A 27,033-nucleotide genomic window follows, 5' to 3' on the forward strand; every position below is an offset into this window, starting at 1 on the left:
TGCTAAAGTAGCAATGGTATGGGCATACAGTAACTACTTATTGTTACATATTAAATTGAATATTAAAGGAAGAAGAGGATGGTTTTAACATACCAAACTTCAGCTAGGCTAAACCTATCATTTGCAGAAGTTCCTCTTATCTGAAAAAGCACATTACTACATCTGGAGAAATGTTAAACAACATGCTGTCTTTGATAAATAACAGCCTTCATTACCGTGTCTGTTTTAAACAACATGATGGACATCTTTAAATTAGCAGTGAAACATACTTAATGTAATGTATTTCCAAGTGAACCACAATGTATGGATGGGGTTTAGCTATAAGTATGATTTAAATAAAATCCTTAACATGTGATTGGATTGCTAAAATGTTGAATTAGTTTAGCAATTACAGCACAAAATAAGCTGCAGAGAGACAGGGAGCTACTGGACACTGTTGCCCTGCTTATACATCTCCCTCACCCATGTTCAGATCAGGAGGAGGAAGATGAGGCTGAAATAAATAGATTAAACCTCACCTGCATTTTTTGGAAATAAGGTTTTGGCAACTGAAATCCACACACACACACACACACACACACACATACACATATGACACTGCTCTGCTAGGCTCCCACTACCGGTTCAGTTTGACTTGATTGTCAGGGTTAGGTAGTCACTTCAAATCACATTTGATCGGATACATTTCTGTTAGTCAGTTCAAGACGAGTAATCAAAAATATGTTTATGTTTATTATTTAATTAATAATCAATATAGGGACACAGGATCAGAAGAGATGTATTTTCCATTTCACTGTCTTTGATACAGAATCATTTTGGTTTCAGATGCAGTGCAGAGAGTGAATAAAATGTGTCGTCTTTAATGGATGGTGAGAATCTGATGTTATTTCCACCTTTGCTTATATAGCCCATGATAAGCAAAGACTACACCCATTTGTTCATCCATCCATCAAAACTAGCACATTGTGTCTGACTTGTGGCATCACCCACTGATAGTTATTGCATCAGTTTATATACCACAGCTTTACACAGAGGTCAGCTAACTCTACAGCTCAGTAGATAAGGAAGAAATGAGAGCTACTGCAGGCTACAAACATTTGTGCACATTGCTGTTAATAATCCTACATAGCAAATCGGCATCATGTACAATGATGTACTGCTGCAAACTGTTGATAGTCTATTCTTGACCACATTTAGGTTTTATACTGATAATAATCAGAGAAGGGTCTTTTTCTGAAAACCTGCAAAACTTGAATACATAAACTTTCTAACCTCTGTCCCCACTTCCTCAGGCTTTCAATTTAAAGTTCAAGCTATTGTTCATATTAACATGTCTTGTATTTCTTTATGTATTTGGTTTGTTATGATTACCTATTGTGTTCTAGGCTGTGCTCTAATATACTTAGTTGAAGTTTAAATTTAAACGTTATGTGCTGTGTGATATATAGCTCTGAGCAGTGCTGTGTTGCGTGGGCGTGTTTTGCTTGCTGCCTTGTCTGTTTCTCTTCCTGTCTCTCTGTGAGTTGAGCTGTTAACAGAGGATCTCTCTACGGCTGGAAAAATTGCTTTCACATCTCTGTGGGCGAGAATTAGCAAGTGGTTTTCTCACAATAAATGTCTTTAAGATAGATGATAGATTTGACTCTATGTGTTAATTAGGCGGCAAAAATGTTTAGAGCTACTGCACATCACTATATACATCTGTTGAAATTGTTGCTTAAGCTGACGCAGAAGTATGTTTTCAGCCTGAAAATGACTGTAATGTTTGCATGTAGTATAATGTTTCATAAAATGAGTTTGATGAGTGAACAGCTAAAGCAGCTTTAGGGGAAACAGCCTGTATTTAGATTGTTTTCTCATCTTTTCTCATGAGTGATGAGGAAAATCATCATCGGGGGCATTTTCCGACAAAGACCTTTTATTCAGTCAGCGCTCAACCCACACTGTTGTGCGTGCTCACAGGTGGAGAGGTTAAGAGATCTTCGGGACTGTCAGGCCGTGAAGCAGCTGTGGAGCAGTTGTTTGACTTAGGGAGTGGTAACCAACAGAGTTTGACAAATACATGTGGCTAATATTGGCTATATAGTATTGTTTTAATATTTAAGGCTGCAACTAAAAATTATTTTCATTTTTTATTACTCAACCACTATTTTGTTGGTTAATCAATTTATCTTAAGGTGCCAGCCAGTTGTGAAAAATGCCAATCACAATCAGATGTTCTGAATTAATCAGTTGCTGTCAACTGTCAGTCACTGATAAACTGATGCATCTGCACTGATACAGGCCAGTCAGTATAATGCAAGGTTATGAATTTGGTGCAGTTTTATTTCTGCAGTGCTACTTTTGGGGAGCATTCCAGCTTGATTGCAACATACAAGCAGGTATGCAGCTATTAGTTATTATTAATGTAATTCAATGAGTTAATTTTAAAATGAAACATGGTCGATATTTGAGTTATTAACTAGCTCATGAGCTCAATACAAATTGTATGCAAAAAAAATCTAAATCTAATAAATACTAAACAAGTTATTTCTCTTCTCTCTTCATCAGTGGAAATGATGCAAATAGGAAAATACATATACAGCTAGAAACAACCAGGTGACCAACTCTACATAAAATATTTTGCATGGATGCTCCAAATGACTGGCAGCAACAGTTTCAGTCCAGTACTGGTGTCAGTGTTTGCCCACCAGTATTCTCCCTGGTGATTTTTCCTATTGCCAGAAGAGTATAGTGCTGTTTCTAACACTGAGCAGTTGAAGGTAGCAACAAAACTAACTTCATGTGCTTTGATGGTTCATATATGTTTGTGACTGTAGTTGGTCTATCATTTTCTAGTCCATAATTTGTGGCTTTACTGTAAAAGTGGTGTTATCTTTGGGAAACAAGATTTGCCCACCAGTCTTCCAAATACCTAAAAATGTAGCAATCAAAACTAGCAGGAGAAGACCGTTAATAGTTAGCCTGCTGGTGGCTTTTCTAAATGGTATTATTGAAACATGTCAGCTCTTTAAGTGTCCCTCCACAGGGCTTTTCTCAGACCCAATTTCTGCACAAACCAGGGTAAATCAGATAAAGAAATCATGGTTCTGAGGATATTTCAGTTGACAGTTTGATTTTATGCTGTGACTGTGACTCCGTGAAGCCACTGACTTCAGCTCATCAGCATTAAACTGAGCAGAGTGTCAAGGAAGTGTGTTGAAAGTGTGTGTGCAGAGTTGCACTGTCATCGTGAGGACTGAGGGAGTGGTGAGTAGCTGGCCTGTGGGGCTGTAGCGAGGCAGCTCCATGTTCCACTGATCACTCCCTACTTTGATCAGCAAACCTCAGGCCAGGCTGCTCTACCATCAGCTTTCTGAACAGATTAGGTTTGATTTCTTTCATGATTCAACCTGAAATTAGTTTGCTCCCAAAAAAAGCCCCTTGCTGTGTTTACATGGGATCCTCCCTGAGTCCCCACTAGCCTCTAATCGACATGTTTGACTCAGCTTAGGGTTTGCCTTCTGAAACAACAGCCCACATGGAAACCCTGAGAGGCAGTTAACGCTAAAGGATGCAGAGGTTGTCTTGTGGTTATTTCAAAGTCATGATTCAAGTATGGGTACAAAAACGTTGTGTGTGTGTTTTTTTTTTTTTTTTGTTTTTGTTTTTGTTTTTTTGTTTTTTTAAGAAAAAGCTGTCATTCAGGTTTAATTTAGGTGCTTGCTGTCTCTCTGTGATTATATAGAGTCATATATATATATACAACACCACAGATAGAAACTGAAATTACTCTGCAGGGTACTAAAAGTAGTCATGTAAAACATGTGGAGCAAAGGTCATTCAGTTACATTACATAGAATCACATGTCATAAACAATTCTGTTTCAGAAGCAGGAAACTACACAGGAAAATTCTAACGGAGAGAGTGACCAATGGATTTATTAATCAGAGAGTGTTCTCAGCACCATGGGAGCTCTGAAAACATCTCTTTTTAAATCTGAAAGAAATTCAACTTTGATCTGATTCTGTATTCTACTCTAAAATGAACCAAAGCTGTAACAAGATCATCTCTAATAAAAAAGACACCAGACATGGAAACCAACTAAAACGACATGTTATTGCACCCTTGATTCTTAGATGATTTATTTATTGAGGCAAGTTATGTAATAACACACATCCCTGTGTGCTGAGGTTATGCCTCATTTAGATTCAGCAACCGGTTACACCACATTTAACAGCAGTAAGTGCAACTGAACACCAGTGGCTGTACACGTTCAGTCTCTCACAGTGTTGTGTAGGTGTTTTTACAGGCATCATTCCTCAGTATCAGTCCACTTCAGCTCAGTGACGTGCGCTTACTTTGAAGCAGGAGATGCTTGTACAGTATCTGGACTCTGGACGTTGCTGTTTCTCAGCTGTACTGATAGAAAATTCCTGTTTTGAATGATTGTCTTGCTTCATGACCGTGTGTTGCTTGAACTCAAGGGCAGACATGGCGATTCCCTCATACAGAGCAGGATCATAAAGTGATTGAAAGTCATACAGGTCTTGATGCGGCTCAGCTTCTGCAAACTGAGACACTGTTGCAGACACCTGCGAAGGTCTCACTGTGGAATGCAGTGTTTGCTTTTCACCAGACATATCAGGGGCCCTGCTGCCAGCCACACATATCCAGTTGTGACTCATCTGTTCGATGAGCATCGTTCCAGAGTTCCTGAGAATCAGTGTGCTTTTCACAACCTTGAAACTCATGTCTGCTTTTCTAAGCAATGCTCTCTGCCTTGCTGTCACTCTCATCTTACTGAACGTAGTCATAAACTGAGGCGGAAGGAGTTAGCGTAGCAGTCTTGTTGATGCAGCTTTTTCTGTGACCTCCTTCATTTTCTTAGAAACATGTTTTAAATGCAGTCTCTTTGCTATGTGTATTTACTGTCGCCATCAATTCAACCAGAGTAGAAAAAAGTATGACTTAATGTGAGCCAGAGGCTTTTTCTCAAGAACTGTATTTGATGAAATGCTACAGCTGCCTACAGACTGAGTCACTATTGACCGTTCACTAAGCTCTGACCTCTTAGTTACTGTTGCTATGACTCTCAAGATTTCCATTTTCTCACAGCACAAATAATTTGATGACTATATATATGCTGTCATGCTAAAAGGCTAAAGCTAATAGTTCCCAGGTAGAACATCAGCATCCTCAGCAGTTGATCAGTTTTAATTTGGACATGTAAATAAAGAAACATTGTCCTTGTGTTGCAGTAGAGTAACTTGTTAATCCTAGTATTATAAGTATGATAAGGAAAATGTGTTATATTTGTTATATGCATACACAAGCAAGGCAGATTTATGATGTGCTGTTTGTATTTCAAACAGTATGTTTCACAAGTTTGGCTGGGGTTGCTAGAGTGTAAACTTCCTCAAACACAATAGAACAGGACAGAGGCACTAAAATGACTCTAAACTCTGATGTAGCAGCATTTTGGTGGGCCAGCTTCCACACGCTGGGGAAATACCACACAGTGGTGCTATTTGTGAACAGGGCTTTTTCTTTTTTTTTTTTAAACACTGACATGAAAGCTGGAAATGCTGACATTTGCAAACACACTGTCTATCACTCTGGGAAGACAAAAAAAGGACACCACACTCACAACTCTTCAAATGCTCATTATTGCTCTCACTACAGCAACATGCACAGTCAGTGGAGGGGTTTAGTGAATAGTTGGGTTGGTTTCATTAGGTCAAACACTGACGGCACTTTGAACAGTTATTTACATGAAAATGCTGCTGTGGGTAATTAGCTAGTTAGTTAATGAATGTCATGTGCCTGATTTACACTTATAATGTATTTACAATTCAGGTCAGTTCCAACACTTTTCGATCTGCTCCTTAGCTTTTGAGCCATACATTTATCATGACAAACACGGAACCAGAGAAAATGTCTCCTGTGTTTCCAGATCTGACTGACTAATATACACTGAGCTGTGGCTGTGATGGTGTATCTCAGAGGTCAGATTCATTGAGGTTTATTTAGCATCTGAATAATAAATAATATTTGTTTGTTAGTAATGATACATATTCTGCCACCTTTAAGCAGTATGGACTATATGTGTGATTGTCTGTATTTCATGTTTCCTGTACACACAGAGTAGAATTACATTTAAGTGAGTATCTACAAGAAACACTGACTAACATGGTGACAAATTGAATGACATGTGCATCACCAGACACACTTCTCTTTCCCAACTCTCACATGGTTGTGAAAGCCAGATGTATTTCAGTCAGATATCTGATCATCATTAACACTAAATGTAACTAAGGTGTGAGTCAGTATGTGGCATCTCTGGCTTCATTTACCGTTTGTTGGTGTGTGTGTGTGTGTGTTGAAGTGGTCTAAGGACCTTCCTTAAACAGCTTCCTTCAGCTGCCACTTCTCGCTCTCTCTTCCTTATTTCTGATTCTCACACACACATATGCAATGGTATGTAGGTCTACACCTGTGGGACACAGCAGCTTCATAAAACCCAAGTGGCTGCGAGCACAACAGTGAGCTGACTGTGATGTCTCAGCTGTGGTCAGAACTGCTGCTTACTGAGCTCACTGCGGTGAGGGTGCATGAAAAAGTCTGAGTGCTTTCTTGTCTCGATAGATATGATTTGCGTTTTGTATGTGCAGACCAGTTTCCATTGCTGGCTTGAAGTTACAAAGTGGGACCGGGCCCAAAATTACAAAATATATACTAGAATTACTATATTTTATTTATTTATTATATTATTATAAATAGAATTATATTTACTTTTACAGCAGGGCTTTTAGGTCACGTCTTTTGTCTTTCAGCACTGATGGTTTTCATTTCTGTATTGATCTCCCTTTCTGTTCCTTCACCTTATCATTATGTTTTCATTTTGAAAATGTATTAGTTATTTACATGTGTCTTGCTGTGTGCAGACAATGTTAAATGTTAGAAAAACATGAATGTATGGTTGCTGATGTTTGTACATATGAACATTCAGCAGATTCATTGAAGTCAGGTCTGTAAAAACCCACTTTATCATGCCTGCTATGTAATCCACTCTAAAAGGATTAAGTTTTCGTGTCCCATGAGCGTCTTAATCATATTTCACAGTCTGTTCCAACCTGAGTAGAGTGAACTCTGAATCCACAAGATATTCACCAGCAGCAACTTAAACTCCAAAATATCTAAACTTCTATAAAAGCTACATATTTAACTCTTTACAGGACACATTCATATCTCTGAGCCTTCTTTGGACAGTTAACTTCTATTTCCCTTTCAACACAATATATTAATATTAAATAGCAACACTTGTATCGGTGTGATAGTATAGTTCTGTGGTATAATTAAATCTGGTGAAAACACTGCATGCTTCTGCCTTTTTATAACTAATTTTGTTTAAAATGGTAAATTAGAATAGAAAATACAGACGATTGAGACCCAACAAAAGTACATCATTGGTTTTCAATCCAAGCGTATCAGCAGGAGCCTTCAAAGACATGTAATGGTCCAAACTAATACATACAGTCAGCATGCATTTACACATGCGCAATTCATGCATGCAGTGTATGCATACACACACACACACACACAGTTCTCCAGTGCCCCTCCACCCATCCAATCCCACAGGAACATCTCATGCCGTACTGAGGAAGCTGCTTTCTCCCCAGAGATAGAACCACATTAGCATGTATAAGTTCTTATCTTCTGAGTGGCAGCTAATTAGATTCTGTGGCTCTAATATGAATAATCTGATGTGCCGTTCCTTGTCTTCCTTATCAGCCAAGCCTCCAGGTTTTGCTGAGGTAAGGACAGAGACATGAATGGATAAATCTTTGTTCTCCGTGCTTCTTTCTTTTCTTTAAGCTCTGTTAATGAATTACACAACCTCACGAATGACAAACTGAAAACTGAGACATTTTTCTTCACCATCAGCTGCAGCCTTGCTTGTTGTCTGAAATCAGGGCTTATATATTTTCATTCAAATTAGAAAGCTGTTTAAATAAGTCAGTTAGTTCAGCTTTCAGACTACACTCTTTTAGAGGATTGTGAAAAATATTGTATTTGGCTTTCTGTGACTGACAGACGGATCACTCTCTTCAATTATTCAGCCAGAAAAAGCCCATTGTAAACACACTCGTAATTAACAGCAGAAAATCGTAATATGCACCTAGAGGTTCATCACTCAACATACCACACTTCATACAGATGAATCACTTTTTCACAAGTAACTGGGAGTCCCTACTTAGGTTAAGAGGAGTCACCCCTCTGTGGTTTGTTCACACTTGCTATGATAACTCTTCCTATGAAATGAATTGATGTTATTGTCTTCCCACACATGCTACGTATCATCTGTCACACACAGGAACTGTCACCTCTTCTGACTTGTGCTCCATACTGTTCTGCCCCCAGACTTTGATAGCCAGTCATAGGTGTTCTCTCACAGTTTCTCTTTCTTAGTTCCTAGTGTGACACACATTTACAATAACCCATTGACATTTCAGATCAAAAACTTGGAGTGGAAAGAACTGTGAAAAGACTGTGTGCTTAAATGAAAGTGTTGTTACCTTTAAATATGTACATTTTATTGGAAAAGAAAATTAGAAAAGTTAAATCAGATAGATTTCTGTTATTAGTGGGAAGGAAAGTGTAAAACTAGCCAGAGGAATGGCTGTTGTTGTTGTTGTTGCATAAAACATAGATTTATCTGGTAGAGCATCCACACTGTAAACATGTATCAAATACTGTGGCAATGTACCAGATAGCTGACCCAGGAATTTCACTTGGGGCCAAAATGTTTTGTCAGTATAGTAGCTGCGCCGACCAACAGACTGAGATCATCATGCCTAAAGCCATGGCACATTTTTGCATGGTTAAAAATAAAATACATTTACTAAAGTATGCAGCCATGTTAGAGTATTGACTCTGACATTCATGTTAATATACAACTGCTTTGTGTAAAAACCATTCAAATGTTTAATTGTGGAATTCTTCCACATTCAGTAGCATTACAATGCTACTGAATGTGGAATACTTAAGTGATTGTTACTGTCTGCATATGTATACAGATTTACTGGGAACTCTAAATGGAGAGGAGCCATTGTAAATGTTAATAGTTACACCTGTGCTTTTCCTGCTGTAACAAGTAAGAATGTTTGCTGTAAGAAAAAGTTAAACTACAGCAGCTGTCTGGAAAATGATCATAGCCAATAATATTAATCAAGGTAGTATTCAAGGTAACAAACTGACTAATTGTTCAAAAATAAACAAATAAAAATAAAAAGCTCTTCAGCCCACAACTTGACAGTTTGGCTCAAATTCACTATCTAAAAGTTGTTTCCAACAACAACAAACTACAGCTATATATACTAAAAAAAAGCTCTGATAAATCCACTGTACACTAAAGGTCCAGTAATAAAGCAAACAGACAAAGTTAGTGACTAGGAACAAAAAAAGCCACATATTTCCCTCAGGAGTTTGTGGAGACCAAAATGGAATTAGAAGTATTGGATTTATGGTGGACACTAATGCAACTCCAAATGAATGCTAATGTTGTTCTATTTATGCTGAATGTGTAAACAGGCAAGCATTTACTAACACATTCACTGAAAACAACTTCATAAGGTGATAGATGTCATTGCGTTTTCAGCTTGTTCCACCTCTCGCGCAAAATTATTATTAGAACTTTAAGACAAGTTCAATTCTCTGTTGACTAATACCTGTAATGTTTGTACTGGATGCAGATGTTAAAGTTAAACGTAGTGAAGTGAAATAATTCTGTCCAAATTTAAAGGAATGACCTCAACCAATGTTAAGATATACAAGCACATATAAAAGATTTTTGTTATTTCCACAGCTGTCAAAAGCAGTTTACTCCAAGCTATAATGACATAGTGAGAGAAAAAAACAATCATTTCCATTTGACATTGTAATGTTTTCCTGCATAAATCAGTGGTTGCTGAATTTTTATTTGGATGTTCTTTTAAGCCAGTCAACTGAATAATTCACAAGTTTCATTTTTCCAGTGACACTGTACCCAACTCCAATGGCATTTCTGTTCAGTCAACAACTTTGAACCTTTTCCATATTTTCTTCCTCTCCTTTAAAGCCCTTACTTGCATCTCTAGCTGTTTATATAGTCAGAGTTTCCACATAGGTGTGGAACCAGAACAGTTCTCCTTTTATTTGCCATCTGCTGCGAGAAAAGTCCTGGGGATACTGCACAGAGAATGAGACTGATGTGTTTCTCTGCTGCTTACCTCATTCAGAGAGTATAGCGTAAAAGAAGTGACTTAGTAACACTAGTCATAATCTGTTACTGTGCACACTCAAAATATACAGCAGATGAGTCTTTTTTTAGGGTGAACAGTCTCAGAGTTGTTGGGGTCGTAATTTGATTTTTTGTTTTTTTCCTTTTCTGTGCTCTTTTCTTTTATAGACTGAAAGCTCTGGTATCAACAGGGGGTCGGAGTGTGCAAGCAGCATGTGACTGGTAAGTTTAAACAACAAATGTGTATACAACACACAAACATATACACACCACACGCCCAGGAAAAATGTGTGTTATACTGCCCTCTGCTGTAGAAGGGTGTTAAATGTCTACCTATATAACTTAGAGGATGTAAAACCAACTGAATGCATACTCAACACCTTAAATAAGGTATATGTTTAAAATGCATGGTTAGAGGCAAGTGTAGAATAAATTACAATTAAAGATAGAGTAATCTACCAATGAATTTACAGTAGTCTTGAATTTGGCCTTAGATGTCAGATTCATCAATTTAAATTTCTCCATTCCTCCATCTCTGTCTGCACATTACAGAAAATATGAATATGTCTCGTGATCTTAGATCATTATTGAAAGATAAACTATATGGAATAAAACAAGAGTTTGCATTTTCTCCTTGTGCTTGGGTGGGTTTTCTCTGGGTGTTCTGGTTTCCATCCAGGTGGGTTGACTGGAGACTCTAAATTGCCTGTAGCTGTGTAAGTGATCATGAATGGTAGTCTGTCTCAGTGTGTCAGCCCTGTAATTCACTGGCAACCTGTCATAATGAAGGTTTTCCTGCACTGGCTTTATAAATAATAATTTACCAGTGACTTAGCTGATGTTTGTTGATGTCTCATGCCGGCCTTCTCTGGACTACAAAGCATAATTCTGTGTATTTGGTCTTAACTTGATTACAGTTTTGGTGTGAAATGATAAATTGTCTAACATACAGAGACACTGATGCATTTATATGCAACAAATTGCTACAATCAAGAGCCAGTTTTATTTTTTTACACAGATGGTGACTTGCCTTGTCCTATCTTCAAATATTATATATATATTATATAGATATTTATAATACAACTATCTATCTCCCCTTGAGTTGTTACAATATCCACAATGTATATAGGCGTCCCCCTAGCATTAGAAAATCTAATCAATTTAGTTTTATCTACATACACCACAAGTTTGACTGATAAAAATATTTACAGCAGACTGAAGTGTATCTGAGAGTGAGGGTCCACTGCTATACAAAACTGTATCATCTGCATAACAATGAGTAGTGGTTCCATTCACATTAACACTTAAATCATTGATGTATAGACAAAAAATAAAAATAAAAATGGGCCAAACACAGAACATGCACCATCACAGTAACTCAGGCTGAACTGTATTTGGCCAAATAAGAAAGTAAGTGCCATTCTGCAGTAGCACACTCTCCATCATAGCACAAGTCAAAAATTTGGTTTGTTTTTGCCCATTAAAACACATATGAGAAGGTATTTGATAAAACTGTGTCTCTCCCAAAATTATTGCAGAACAAATAAGATCCTCTGAAATATTGAATGAAGGCCAAGGAGTTTATCCATTCAAAACTGCTGTCATTGCTGCAGGGGAGGAAAGTGTAACCAGCAAACAAGCAGGCAAGGCAGAAAGTTTCCTGTCCCAGAATTTCAGTTCAAAACAGAAAATGTTCCAATTATAAAGGAGCTGTAGGGCTCAAATGTGCCAGCCGCAGTGAACTGGTTGTAGAGCTGAAATAATTTGCATTCGGGACTGTGTGCATGCCTGGTTCTTCTTTTAAGGTTTTATTTGTGCCTTAAGTGAATTGCACTTGTGACACAATTAAACATCAAACATGAAGTAGAAAGTAAAGACATTATGTCCTGCCTGGGCTTCTCAGCACAATACTTGGTATTTTTCCTTTGTTCCATTCACTTCCATCTCTCCCGCAGGCTTTTTTCCCACGTGGACGACCCATTCCTAGACGACCCTCTGCCCAGGGAGTTTGTCCTCTACCTGCGACCCAGTGGACCACTACAGAACCAACTCTCCCACTTCTGGCAGCAGAGCCGGGTCACTTGTGGCAAAAACAAAGCCCACAACATTTTCCCCCATATCACTCTCTGCCAGTTCTTCATGGTGAGCTGAATGGAGCTTGAACTGAGCTTTTATGAGGGCTGATGGTTAAATGTCAGAAAAGGCTCTAAAGTTATTCCCCAGGCAAAGTAAATATCAGTTGGATTCTGTTTGCACCATTTACTTCCTCATCTTGGTGTGTAATGGCTCTTTCAGACATGTTCTTCATTACATTAATGTGATGGCAATTTGACCATATAGGAAGGTCACTATGGAAATCTAACTGTTCAAATACAGCTCCAGTCTGAATTAAATGCCACACCAAATTAAAGTGCACATTCAGTGTTACTCACCAAAACATGCTGTGCACGTCTTTCCCCATCTCTTTCCTGCACTGTTTACACCCAGTTTTACTAGTTATTCACTATGCACTTCAGTTGGTGCATTGCTACATTCCTTTGCACAATACCTCTATCAACTGTAAATTAATGAAATAAGGTGAAACTGTTGGCAGCTGTTGTATGCACATCCACTACAACCAAAACATGCACCCACTCCTAAAAACATCACTACTAGTGGCAACTACCTGATATTTAATTATCAAACTGATAAGGTATTGTTGTAGGGGATTATTATGAAAAGTAGAATGAACATCCCCCATCCTCACGATGTTCATGAATTATGGTTTCAGCAACCAAATTATCTTTAACCTCCTGAGACCCTGCGTCCTCACACATGGACATTACATTTTGAGTTTGCTGCACCTCATATTTTAATTTAGCTAAACTTAGACCTGTTGTTAGCTGACACCTTTTTGTGCAATTTTAATGAGGACAAAATGTCAATGCACTCAACAGTGTAAAAACAAGATGTCAGGAATCTCTGTCAACACATTCTACAGCCGACATCAAGACAAAAGTACAAGAGGAACAAAACCTAATTCAGATTTATGGGTGAAACTTGTTTTTTATGCTCAATAACATTTGTTGCTTGGTATGGCATACAAATTTGACAAGACAGCAAATCTGACAACAGGACATTACCATTCATATTTGGTTTTTCAGCTCTCTGGATGCTTATTCATAATTTCATTGACAGACAAAAAGAGTGAGTGCTGCTGTTGGTAGCCTGTTAGTAAATGTTAGCAGAAATTCTCCCAGGCCATTAGGTGTAACAGACTGTTCCCAGAGACAAAATGAAAATGGGTAGAGTATGGAGTAAGGAAAAGGTATAGAGTTACAAAACTTGCAACTTTTAGATGTGTTGCATTGTTCACAACTTTGAAATAAAGAGTTTTATACAATGATAACTTTATTTTGTTATAAACCCATTGTGACCATATGCTGACTTGACTTTTTTTCAAAAACTACTTCCTGTTCAAAGACATGGTTTAGTCTTATACTAAACAGGTCCTACTAACCCCAAAAAGCTAGGAGAAATTAAAAATGCATACAAGATCAATGCTCGGGTCTCAAGAGGTTAAAATTCATCACTGAAGCAGCTTTGACTTGCAACTTTCATATAAATATTAAATATTACACAAGCCTTGTAGCTCTTTTCTTCATGTCTGAATAAAGCTGGAATGAGTATTGATATAATGCGAACATTTACATAATAAACATAATAGTAATAGACGTGATTTTGACAGATGAAGACAGCATTGTTGCATATGCCATGTCTTAAAAGGGCTTATGTCTTTTTCCGTCTACACAGTGTGCAGACCACAAAGTAGAAGCTCTATGTGAGGCTCTCCAGGCCACCGTACAGCAGTGGAGGGGTCGATTTCCCAGCCCGTTGCCCCTAGAGCTCTACACATCCTCCAACTTCATTGGTCTGTTTGTGGAGGAACAGGTGGCCGACATCCTTAAGCAGTTTGCAGCTGACTTTGCTACAGAGGCTGCTAGAAAAGCAGGTAGGAACCACAAGCATTATATACCCACAATGCTCTGGGTTTGGAACACTTTTGGGATCTTAGTAGCATATCTTCCCCTCTGCCTTTCCCATCTTTACTGTCTTTATTCATCACTGTATGTTGTCGAGCAGTTAGAGTATGTCAGCATCAGTTCCATCATATTTGTGATGCGATGTGTGGTGACCTGCTTTCCTGGTGTGGACCAGTGGTCATGTCGGGTTATTAAAGCGCTCACTCATCTGTCAATGTAACTGTTTTTAAACACAGGCGAAAATGACACAGTCTGCTAAATGGTATTTCAGGCTGCTAAGTGCCAAATCAGATTAGAGGCTCTGGTGTTAGCGCTAATGCTCTGTCATATTTCTGCTTCATGCTAAAGAGACACATTAGAGCTTGTCATTAAAATCAGATGTGGAAATGTTGAGGGCTGTTGGTTTTACTCTGCAGATTTCGTCACTTATGAGAAGTTGTGCAATGTAATCTGCTGCAACTTCTAGGTGCATATGCTATGCTTTTGTTGGAGTTGTTCGGTACTGTCCAAAACAAACTCTGTTAGTGAATACAACTTCAGCTGCCGTCATCATAAAAATAGATTATGATTATGATATGATAGAAAATGATTTTTATCATGTTTGATGGACACTGAACTTCAGGTTTAAACATTCTGACTTCACGCCGAGATGTCCCCTCTAAGGCGTATAGTATATAGACAAAAGCTTGTATAGAGTTGAGTGTTTCATGCTGATCTAAGCCATAAAAGTCCAATTTGAGTCACATAACATTGTCTATGGGAAAAGTGAATGGATCTTTCACTTCCGGAACCAGGAGTTCCCCTGGCTTCTCCCAGTTTGCAACTCTGTTGGCAAGGCCCTCTACAAAACTCTAAAAGACTCATCAATCAATTTCTGTCTGGTAACTTGCCAATGCATGATCCTGATTTGGCAGAACACGGGGGAATTTGTTTTATTCTCTGTGCTTGGTTTTTACAACACAGATTTTAGATGAGAGGATTTTGTGGTAAATTATTTTAAAAGCATAAATGAATATAAAATGAGAGGTAATACCTTTCATAAGGAGACTATATACAGTTCTATTTTATTTACATTTGCCCAGCAATATGCAGTGTGTCTCTGTACCCTCTTGTATTTCCACAAAATCCCATAACTACTCTTACTTTTTAACAAATTTTCTAATCAGGAAAAACTGAAATATCACATTGACATAAGATCCTTTGATATGAAACTACACACACAGCTGTGGTACCTCCCATTTCCCTTAACTATCTGTGACATGTTTCTACACCTCAGTGTAGTCCATCTGTGGTAAGTTCAATTGACTGGACATGATTTAGAGAGGCACACACCTTTCTATATAAGGTCTCACAGCTGACAATGCATATCAGAGCCAAACCAAGCCATGACAAGGAACTCCCTGCAGAGCTCATAGACAGGATTGTGTCGAGGCACAGATCTGGGGAAGGCTACAATAAATGATGCTGCATTGAAAGTTCCCAAGAGCCCTGTGGCCTCAATAATTCTTAAATGGAAGAACAATCAGGACTCCTCCTAGAATTTACCACAGGTGGACTCCAAACAAAGTGTAGAAACATCTCAAAGAACACCCAGAGAAATGGGAGGTACCTGAGCTAAATATTTCAAGTGTCATATGTTATCATATCATTCTGTTTTGGCTTTGTTATTTTGTAGATTGATTGGGGATTTTTTTTTCTGCATAAAAGCCTGCAACTAAACAAACTGTGAAAAAAGTGAAGGAGTCTGAATACTTTCCGAATGCACTGTATGTCACAGAATCTGACATGGAAAGTGGGTTTAAACAGCAGAAACAGATGATCTCTCCTTCTTCATCCATCCCCTGCCTCATCCAGAAGTCCACGTGGAGCCTCACAAGAAGCAGCTTCATGTAACTCTGGCCTACAACTTCCCCTCTGATCACCTCCCATCCCTGGAGAAACTGGCCAAGGGCATCGAAGTCAAGCTGGGCTGTGATTGGCTGGCTGTCTTGTTCTCCCGTGACATTCGTTTTGCTAACCATGAGGTGGCTATTCATACTATCACAGACATCTATTAACCAACTGCATCAAAACATACTGACTCATGCCAGTCTTGTGGGTTTGTTATAAATGTCATCAACTCACTCTACATGTCACATGTGCAGACGTTGCGGGTGATGTACCCCTACATGCCTCAGAATGAAGACGAGTTAGAGCTGGTTCCTGGGGATTTTGTCTTCATGTCTCCAGTGGACCAGGGTAGCACCAGTGAGGGCTGGGTGTACGGGACCTCGCTGGCCACCGGGCTGTCTGGCCTGCTGCCTGAGAACTACGTCAGCCTGGCCGATGAGTCTGACACCTGGGTCTTCCACGGGTGAGCACCTCACATTTGTAAACAAAATAAACAGATAAAAAAGAATCAACAGTTTTATTCTCATTTCACCAGCTAAGGATGGGTATGTTAGTGTGTCCAACACCTTGGTCTGAAGTAGGCCAAGTGCTACACAGATTATCATGAATTTATTATGAGTAGTTCTGATCCCAGAGAGTGATTCCTAATCATTTTGGTGACCCCTCACCTTTAATAATACAACCACTTGGTCAAAATGTGCTGTTGTACACAAGAAATGTCAAAATGTACGTGTACCAGTATATCAGATTCATGCAGATTCAAGCACAGAAGGAGCAAAATGGGACAAACACAAAAAGATGATCCTCTAAGAATGCACCATATGCATCCAATATTAATTTAGAGCATTCGTACCAGTTTAAGAGAATAAGTCACTTTTCCAAAGATCTTATTTATCACATTCTCACAAAACTGATTTTTGAATGATTATTTTACATTCCCCCACATAAAATGAATAGGAGTTCTCTGAGACTCATTGAGTTCCAAACAAATACTAGATATACTGTCATTGTACTGTTCAGCTTAACGGGAGTTACCTCTAAGTCTCTAACACCCACTTGAAGTGAAGCCTGCGAATATTCTCATTTATAAACGTCATAGATATCTCAAGGAAGTTTAATTGAAAGCAACTGGAGCAACTTCCTAGACTACAACTAAGTCCAGTTGCTTTCGATTAAACTTCCTTGAGACACTTGAAGTGAAGCAGCTGTAAGTTAGTGGTCTGAGCTATTTTTAGAACTACATATATATTCAAGTTTTTTTAAAAAAAAGAATTGATTAAATATTTAATTTTTTAATTTATTTTTTTATTTTTTTATATTGAATCTCATCATTGCAGTGTTTGGTAATAATTCTTTAAGGAGAAACTTTAAATTATCTAGCACCAGTTGCAGATATCCAGGATATCTGAGAGGTATTATACCAAAATACTGCATGGATCAACTTTTTTTAATTTCCAGGAGAAAGAGATGATCCAGTTTGTGTTTTATTCCTGATGTATGTTCTCCTCATCCACAGCTCCCATTCATTCTTCAGCTGTGGGCCGAGTGACAAGACCAGTAAGGACAGAGGGATGTTTGATGGACTGCTGGACAGCCGACGCCCTGATAATACCAGTCCTGGAGACACACCCACCCTTAGTCTCATTTGCCATCCAATGCAGGTAACTTTGTTTTCTCAACTGGTAATTGTTTTCAAAATTCACATAATGCCCATACTGCTTTCAAAAAGCCCTGTAATTTATTGAAGCCTCTCACATCCAGCAGGTCCTGCGGATCAGTGGTAGTCACTCTCGGCAATCCAAGCGAACACTGTTTGTGTGCCGGCACGGTGAGAGGATGGATGTGGTCTTTGGCAAACACTGGCTCTCCCTCTGCTCAGACAGTAAAGGTGAGCACATCCACTGTGAAGCCCTGAGCTCATCTGAACTAAGACAGTCACATCTTCACTGTAGAAGAAAACAGCAGAAAACTATTTTATAAGTATTGTTGTACTGTAGGGTTACACTTAGATTTTAAAAGTCCAGTTCACACACCAACCTCTGTTAATATCATTATAAGAATAAGTTTTAAAAGAATCCTTACATTTTAGAATGTGTGTTCTTGTCGTTCGGCAGGTAGATATGTACGTTCCAATCTGAACATGCCTCTCAGTTTGCCTCTGTGGGGAGGACAGAGAGACTATGACATGGACACTCCTCTCACTGTCTTTGGATCCACACAGGCCAGACTAGTGGGTACGTCACCTATATAGATCTAAGTGATGTACTACTCCAGGTGTTTAATGAAATGTATGTGTGCTAAATATGTGCTTTTCCAGGTGAGGCCCTGTTAGAGAGTAACACAGTGATAGACTTCATCTACTGTTCTCCCTCTCTGCGATGTGTTCAGACTGCACAGAACATCCTGAAAGGTAAGAAAAGTCTCTATGAGCAAATATGATAGGACAGGTGTTTGCTAACAGTCACACAGAAACATTTGTAAAACTAACTGTGCTTTATCTCAGAGACATTATGAAAGTTGATGATGTTGAATTTCTGTTCTATTCAGCTTCTGATCAGTTGTGTTTGTGTGAACAGGCCTGCAGCAGGATGGTAAACTGAAGGTAAGAGTGGAACCGGGGCTTTTTGAATGGACTAAGTGGGTCTCAGGGAACTCCCTGCCTGCATGGATACCCCCAACTGACCTGGCTGCAGCCCACTTCAGTGTGGACACAATGTACAGGTGATACAGACAGCTCAGGGCAAAATACACACTGTGCAATTCATTACATATTATGTCCATAATTAGCTATGTAAATGCATTTGTCATCTGAAAAACATACTTTTACAGATGTTTGCATACAAAAAATGACATGTGAGTCTTTGTGAGTTAAAGTGCCTTGATCTGGTTAAAAGTGAGCCAGCTTCATGATGCCAGAAAACCAGAGTTAAGCCTGAAGATAAGTGGCTAAACAAAACATTGTATCAAAACAGTGGAATGGTCTCAAGTAAAATTCTCACACTCCTGCCCAGTTCATCTCTTTAACGTGATAATTCATGCAATATTTAATGTATACAGAGCCCAAAGGTCACTTCTATTAAGGAATAGATGACAGATCCTATGCAACATAAGATATTATCATCCATTCTTCTTTTTATATTTTCAACATCACTTATTACCCGCGTGCTGTGTGCATTGTATTTGTAGCATCTGAACATGTATATATACATACTGTATGTAGTTGCACAGTGTACAGTTTATATGCACATCCTGTGGCTGTAGTTGTGTTGTTTATCTGCCTACCCTGCAGAGGTGTAGCTGTAGTGGTGAATATCTGTAGCTAGTTTAACTTTTTTGTACTTGATGAATGATGTCAAATGTCAGTGTTTTCACTGAAAACAACAACCTTAAATCACAGTGCACTCCCCACAAATGCCTCCACTCAACAGAAGTAAACTTTGTAAAGTTTTCCGTATACTTTTTATGTGCCATTGGTTTTCTTATAACTAATATTTGTCTCCACACAGACCTCTGATCCCTGTCAGCAAGCTCACTGTGTCTGAATCCTATGAGAACTACATGAGTCGGAGCTACCAAGTGACCAAAGATATCCTGTCAGACTGCAAAAACACTGGTAAGAGAAAGGCAGCAGAGCTCCTTGAGCTTTTGAAAGAGGTTGTTGAGTTTGTGGAGGTGAACTTTTACTTTATTGTTACATTCTCATGTGTGTTTGTCCTCTGCTGATGTTGCATCCTGCCTGGGTTTCCACTCTCCGTAGGAAACAACGTGCTGATTGTAGCCCACGCTTCTTCCTTAGAGGCCTGCACACGCCAGCTGCAGGGCCGCAGCCCACAGAGCACCAAGGACTTCATCCAAGTAGTCCGAAAGGTCTGTTCACTGCATATCTTTTCGGATCTGGCCTGAATTTTTTCCTCTATACATCCCACTTCTCTATCCATCCATCATTACTTCCATCTGGTTCTTTCAGCTCCTCTCCCCATTCCCATTGTGTTTGGATGTGCAAAAACATGGGTGTGTGCACAACTGCAGGGATGAAAGGCACCTGAGTGTTTAAGTGAACGATAAACTCAAAATAATTTGTTCAAATGTTCAAAAACTTTTTTGTTGTTATTCACATGCTCAGATACTTGAGCATGTCATTTTGTCAGCTAAAGAGGAAAAAAGATATTTTTGCATAAACACATTTTAGGAAATAAATGTCCAGTCTTTGCCAGGGCTTTTGTGACTGTAAGCACATATTACATTTAGTCTCAGTTCGTCCAGTTTGACCTCCCTGACACCAGACTTAGAGAACAGGGAGGTGACTGGGGACTTGCTTGCATGCTCACAACTAGTGACATAATGTTTATGGTGCTTGTGGATTCCTACCAGACTGGACTTCCTCTTTGGATAATGGTTCTTTGTTGAGCTGCTCATTAGTGAGAAAATGGGGTTGCAAGCTTTTGTAACTCAGGTCAGTGAGGCTTCAGTGTCTGTCTGTGTATTCTTTAACAAAACAAACCTGTATTTTTTCACAGTTTCTCGGGAAAGTATGGGTGTATGAATAGAGGACTAACCAAACTAAGACATAAAAGGTCTATTTTTCTCTCTGTGGGACAACACTGAAATATGATATATACCTTCACTTTGTTTACTGTGCTGTGATTTGATTTTAATGTGGCATGGAAAATGAATGTTTCTGATCTGGTCCTATAGTTTGGAGTTGACTGGTTAAATACAGCATGAGGCTTGGGAGCAACAGGCTGGCTAACCTCATCCAGACAGAGCAACCTGTTGCTTCTTCATTAGCCGACCTGCTGTCTGTTTTGATGCATTAGGATCAATAAACCTCTTTACACACTGCTGCTTTCTGCTTCAGTATCATCCACAGTCAAACTCACTGAGCAGATTTAAACCAAGAATAACATTTGTTTCCTGCACCTTGGACTTCAATATGAGACGTTTAATCAGTACCAACATTGTTCACACTGTCTCTTTGTTGCTGTCTTCTTTCATGATCCACCCATTCGTCACAACTTAAACAAGGCATAGACCAACACACAGTGGTGAAGTATCCCAACCCTTTATTCGTGTAAAAGTACAGTAGTACACAACAGTGTAAAAATACAACTAAAAATTCTCATTATCCTGAATAGCTCCTCTAGTGTTACATCTATTATACAGGAGTATTATTATCACTGATGCATTCATGTGTGAGCAGTGTTTCTGTTGCATTTGGTTCTAAAGACATTAGTGTTTATAACTGCAGTGCTGTCAGATATGTATAAGAATACAAGTTAAATCATTTTTCTGTCTATCTTCAAACAGAAAAGAACAAGGGACATAACAATTCTAAATTTGATTTGTATTGAACACATATTGGAATATTTCCAGCTTGACTTTTTTTTCACTGAATGATGTGACATGTTTTCTACGTAAACGTAGTAAATTACTAGTGAAGTAGTAACTGCAATTGTTGGATAAATGCAGTGCAATAAGTACTGTATTTTCCTGTAGTGGGGTAGAAATAGCATAGCATAGAGTTGGCATACTCACTGTACAAGTACCTCAAAACTGTATTTAAGTAAATTAACTTTGTTACATTCTAATAACACCAACACATCAGCTCACATTCCCTGAAATATATTCACAATTTGACTTTTAAAAAAATCTGATTTTTTTTGTCTTCAATCAGCAGTATGATGATGTCATAACATATTTTTGTTTTGACTGGATTTCATATAAGTGCCTATGTTTATCTTATCATTATACTATATTTGCAGTAGTACTTGTGGTATTTGCCAATAGATCATGATCTGAACTTTGAGAGACTGACCTAAGTTCTGAAAGAAATAGACTAATTAATGGCCATTAATGCCCACATTTAGAAGCATTTAACATGAACATCAACTAAAAAGTTCAATTCCCAATAACAAATCTACCTAGCATCAAATAGTCTTATTTTTCATACCACAAGATGGCTGCAGAGAGCACAATGTCCAATCAGCCACAGACTAGCAGTGCAACGTCATGTACATAATGACAGAAAGGGTTAGATACAGTGAAACAGTCCAATGGACCAATATAAAAACAATAAAGTTGTCATCAGGAAAATGTTGTTGTTATATCTGGTAAACCTCCTCTAATTTATACAGTCCAAGCCAACAGTACTTCAACTTGAACCTGCTCACTCATCCAAAAACTATCTGGCATTCTCCTCCTGAAACTAACCATTACCTCCTCTGCTTGGTCCTCAGATCCCCTACCTTGGCTTCTGCTCCTGTGAAGAGCAGGGGGACACGGGGGTGTGGCAGTTAGTGGACCCTCCCATCCTCCCCCTCACACATGGACCAAACCACACCTTTGACTGGAGGGAGACACTCCTGCAGGAATGATGTCTGCCTGATCTGACCCCCCCCCCAACCTGATCATACTGTACTCCCACAGACTGCAGTTTCAGACCAGTGCCCACAAAATACTGGAACCTTTCTCTTTTCAGCCTCTTTATGCAGCTGGTGGCGTCTTAGCAGTGACATCTGAGGGAGCTTCCTGTCTGAAGATGCGGAGCTGAGTCCCAGTCAGTGAACGGTTGGTGAACTGACCAGTTTCAGCAGTGATTTGATTCTGTTTGTCCGTGCTCAAAATTCATTGTGTTATTATTTTGTTGCAACAACGAAGAAGAGGCTGGTTTGGGCAGTATGGCTGGGTTTTAGAAGCGCTGTGTGGGAGAGCATTAGCTGGCATTCAGCTGGATCATTCTTAATATTGTCAGCTAAGTCTCAGGTCATTTTGTGAAATTAGCATTAGCTCTGCCTCAGTGCATTACTAGCAAGAAACATAATTTTCCTACCGTAGATATAGCAGACAAAGTAAACAGGACTGAAACAGAATTGTGACACTGAAGTACTGCCATGGAGAGCAAAGGTGTGGAAGATGGAGAGTTTAGCTTTTAGCTCAGAAGACTCAGGTTCTGTTTCTATTTAGTAAAGTTTATTTTCACTGAACATTTTTCATATTTCTCTGAGCCAATAGTTTTAGTTCCCTAACTGTAAATGGATCTTAAGCTAGATTAACTCCAAACTCTGCAAACACTTGTCTAAACTTTACCGATAGCTAATGTTAAATGCTAATGTTAATGTTAAACATTAGCTCTGCCTGAAATCACTGCCCTCTTTACTTTATTCTTTATTTTAATGAGCAGTAAAGTGAGACAGGTGCAGTGTTGCACAACTGTAATTTCGGTAACTGTCAAATCTGATGCATTGGATTCTGGGATTTTTAGCTAGAAATAGTGTTCATGCTATGTACGTTATTTTTTTCATTCCATTGTTTGAATTTTTGAGGACAGGGTTTACATGAATTTCATAATTCAGACACCTGTACCAGTAAACAGTGATTTTGGACACAGCCACAGTGACAAATAGGTTAAAATTAACTAATAACATGATAACATAACATTAGCACATCCCTATTACAAAGGAGAGACCATTTTGATTTGACAACATGTTAGTTTTTGCTCCATTAATATCAAAGATAGAACATAAAAGTTGTTTCACCATCATTTATTCATCCAAGAATTTTATTTTCTGGTTTGTAATGTGTGTTATAGCCTCAAAGTGCTAGAGTGGCCACAGACTTTTAGCTACATCAAAGAGTGTAGTTGCAGGTTGATTTCTGGGCCAGTGCTGCCATGCTGTGTTTGCAAAATGTGTGTCCACAGTATCTGATTTGCATTTGGGTTTGTGCTTATTTCACAAAATTTGATGAGACTAGTTAGAAACTGTAACAAGAGTGTTATGTCATAACGGTGTTGCTTTCATGCACATGTCCCAGTAGCATGTCCACATCACAATACATGCAAGTAAGTAGGCTATGCACAGGCTGTTGACTCAGCTCAGCTTGAACCACAGAGCTCCTGACCAGAATGAAAACAGAACTGTTTGAAAAGAAAAGCCATCATCTGTTCTGCTTGCCATGCTTCAGTAGCCGAGGGAAGACGTATCAACTCATCAGGGATTCTTCTGATGCTCATGATTCACATAATGTGGCCCTTCGTCTTGTCTCTATTTCTAGCACCACATGTAGCACATACAGTACAGCTGTGTCTTCTACCAGTCATGTAGTGTATGTAACAAAATAAACAAATTCGCTTCTATAACAGCACAACCTGCACTATTGACAATCATACAGTAGCTTCTTGATTCTGGTCCAGCAACATTTTGAGTCTGTTTGTCTTATGTTGTTCAGGGGTTCAGAGTAGCTGTAAATAATCATATTTTGAGGAAAAAAAAGTCTTCCAATTTTATTTGTATTTATTTATAAACATTTCTCTCAGATGTTACAAGCAAAAATATTTAAAAAAAAAAAAAAAAAGAAGATCATCGCTTTCAACAGCATGCAAGAATTTATCTCAGGTGATGACTGCATTGAAGACGTGTACATGCAGCTTTGAAAACTGTTCCATTGATTGAGTGACTGTGTTGTTGTGAGTGCCTCTTGGAATTAAAGTGACGTCTCCTGATGTACTGACTGCCCACTCATAGATAGAGAAGATGACATTGTGAACTCATTGGTTGTAAACAGAAATGGTTTCCCAGGCTGATAACCGATGCACATCACACATGTAGCTCATCAACACATCATAAAAGTTGTGTGTTTTGAACTTATTATAAGACAGATGATTATGATGATATTGTACTGTTTGGAGAACTGATAATTATCTGCCCTGTCTCTGACATCAGGTGCTTTCTGAAGCCATATAGTGTTGCAGTACAGTTCTCATATAGCATTCAACACAAGTCTGTGGTCAGTGATTTTCCCATAAAAACACATCAGTCTGACTGTCTTGTCAACTTACATCAAAGCATGACTGTAAGAGAGAACTCCCAACACACTCCGACACATCAGATCATGTAGTTCATCCACAGAAAGAATCCTGGATATTAGGAAATGACATTTACAGAAAATATATTGATATGAATAAATGAAATATTAAGATTCAAACAATTGGCTCTGGTTCAGTCCTACACATCTTTCTTTGTAGGCTGCATCTTATAAAGGAAGTATATTGCCTGAATACACCAAACAGCCAACCTGTTATCTGTAAGTGTTTTTTAAACAGTTACCTTTTACTAGTGCAGCTTTAAAATAAAACTATGTCCATATAGAAGTTTGAGAAAAACACCCCTCCTGATTCACTTTACCTCTGTAAACAGTGATGTTTATATCGGTAATGCCTGTCAGTACAGTACTGCACTGTATGAGGTTCTGTTGTGATTTAAGGAACCTTTACTGTGTTAATACATTATGCGTCATAGCACAGTACTGCTCAAACCTTAACATATGCACCTTTTTATTCATCACAGCAGAATACTACACAGCGACCTCTTGACTGAGACAAAAGTGACTTCCTGTAGTACTTTCTCTGAAAAGTTTACTCTTATTCAGTCTTCAGCACTGTTAAAATCTCCACTGTGTGCTGAGCAGTTTTGATACATTAGTTTGTCACATTTTTGAAATGTGCTTATTCACTTTGTTGCTGGGAGTTATATATAACTATATAAAAAATATGTCTACCAACACCTCCAAATATTAATAATTCATATTTTATTTTGTTTAAACAGTGCCAGACTCCAAGTCATTGCACATAGCTGTTCTCCCACTTTTTATGCTAAGCTAAGCGAATCCATTTTCCAGCTTTAGCTTCCCTTTAGTCTCCCTGTGGAGTTTTTAACCTCTAACAGTTCTTTGAGGCTCAGAGCTGAATGTACATTATAACAAAAAACTTTTATCTGTTTACAGGAAAACTCCTCAGGGCACCTTCATATATAAACTTGAGACTGAAATCAGTCTTCTCATCTAACTCCCTACAAGAATGAGAATAAGCATCTTTCTGAAACTAGAAATTTAAAGAGCATTCTGAGCACTTCACATTGTCCTTTGTAGTGTTAAAAACAGGAGTCACAATTAAGAAAATCAAAGGTATGACACACCTTTACTCTAGTAACTGCAACACAACTGGATTTGGTCTTAACTGACTCTTTCCAATGAAGGAAAACTTCCCTGGGAGACATCTGAGACATAAGATCCTCATCTTCATATTCACAAACCATGTTTCTAGAGAACAAAGAGTGAGGAGGGCCATATGAAAGAAACAGAGGATGAGGCCTGGTTGTTCCTGTATTTTTAATTTATTGTCTGAACATATCACCAATGTACAGAGATTAATTTAAAGTTACTTCTTTTCACATCAAAATATATTTGTTGGTTTGTAATTTCAGATGAGGTGTGTCTGGTGGCTTCATGTAAAAATTATTTTAGCTTATTGTGTCATCTGTTCTTGTGTTTGTGAAGCACTGAGTTACAAAGAAAAAAGCTGTCCTTTTTAAACAGCTGTATTATTTTCATATTTTGAGTACTCTTTGAGCTGGAGAGAGAACCTTAGCAACATGTCATTCAATGATCTGTGGTGACTGTTTATTTGCAGTTTGGTTTTGTTCTGTCAGAACATTAAATAAAAGCAGATTTTTTTCTCCATAGCAATAACATTATAAAACAACAGAAGTGCAGAGTTACTATTTATCCCTTTGTTTTGCACCTATGCTGCCAATACTGTAAAGGAGTACAAATAAAATAAATAATAAATAAATAAAACTTGACATTTAGTTTTGTTTAGTGAGTGAATCCAGAATGAATGTTCTCATGCATAGATGAACTATGAAAATATATTTATATTTAAATACACATGTTAATAGAGTACTGATAATGATAAATAAGGAGGTGAACAACAAGTGCAGTGAATGGGAAGGATAGAGTGATATATGTTCTGTCCTTTTAATGAAGCTGATCTTTCTTTAAAGGCTCCACGTGGATGTTCTCAGT

The 27,033-nt window shown here is 38.4% G+C and overlaps 1 protein-coding gene across 2 annotated transcripts in view; it reads left to right on the forward strand.

Annotated features, from left to right (window-relative positions):
• ubash3bb (ubiquitin associated and SH3 domain containing Bb) overlaps positions 1–26,810 on the forward strand; it is a 47,742-nt gene extending 20,932 nt beyond the window's left edge. The window contains exons 2-14 of one of the 2 annotated variants that reach the window (XM_018693291.2): positions 10,430–10,483; positions 12,217–12,403; positions 14,054–14,252; positions 16,138–16,307; positions 16,428–16,636; positions 17,690–17,834; positions 17,938–18,061; positions 18,288–18,407; positions 18,491–18,583; positions 18,750–18,894; positions 19,680–19,786; positions 19,931–20,040; positions 22,410–26,810. In XM_018693291.2, coding sequence (XP_018548807.1) covers positions 10,430–10,483; positions 12,217–12,403; positions 14,054–14,252; positions 16,138–16,307; positions 16,428–16,636; positions 17,690–17,834; positions 17,938–18,061; positions 18,288–18,407; positions 18,491–18,583; positions 18,750–18,894; positions 19,680–19,786; positions 19,931–20,040; positions 22,410–22,547 — 1,801 coding nt within the window. In that variant the 3' untranslated portion in view covers positions 22,548–26,810. Of the gene's footprint in view, positions 1–10,429; positions 10,484–12,216; positions 12,404–14,053; positions 14,253–16,137; positions 16,308–16,427; positions 16,637–17,689; positions 17,835–17,934; positions 18,062–18,287; positions 18,408–18,490; positions 18,584–18,749; positions 18,895–19,679; positions 19,787–19,930; positions 20,041–22,409 lie in introns of both variants that reach the window. The other variant, XM_018693290.2, reaches the window with a different exon arrangement.
• The last annotated feature ends 223 nt before the right edge of the window (positions 26,811–27,033 follow it).

The sequence above is a fragment of the Lates calcarifer genome, linkage group LG21 (genome assembly GCF_001640805.2).
Source record: "Lates calcarifer isolate ASB-BC8 linkage group LG21, TLL_Latcal_v3, whole genome shotgun sequence".
In the NCBI taxonomy this organism is placed as follows: domain Eukaryota; kingdom Metazoa; phylum Chordata; class Actinopteri; family Centropomidae; genus Lates; species Lates calcarifer.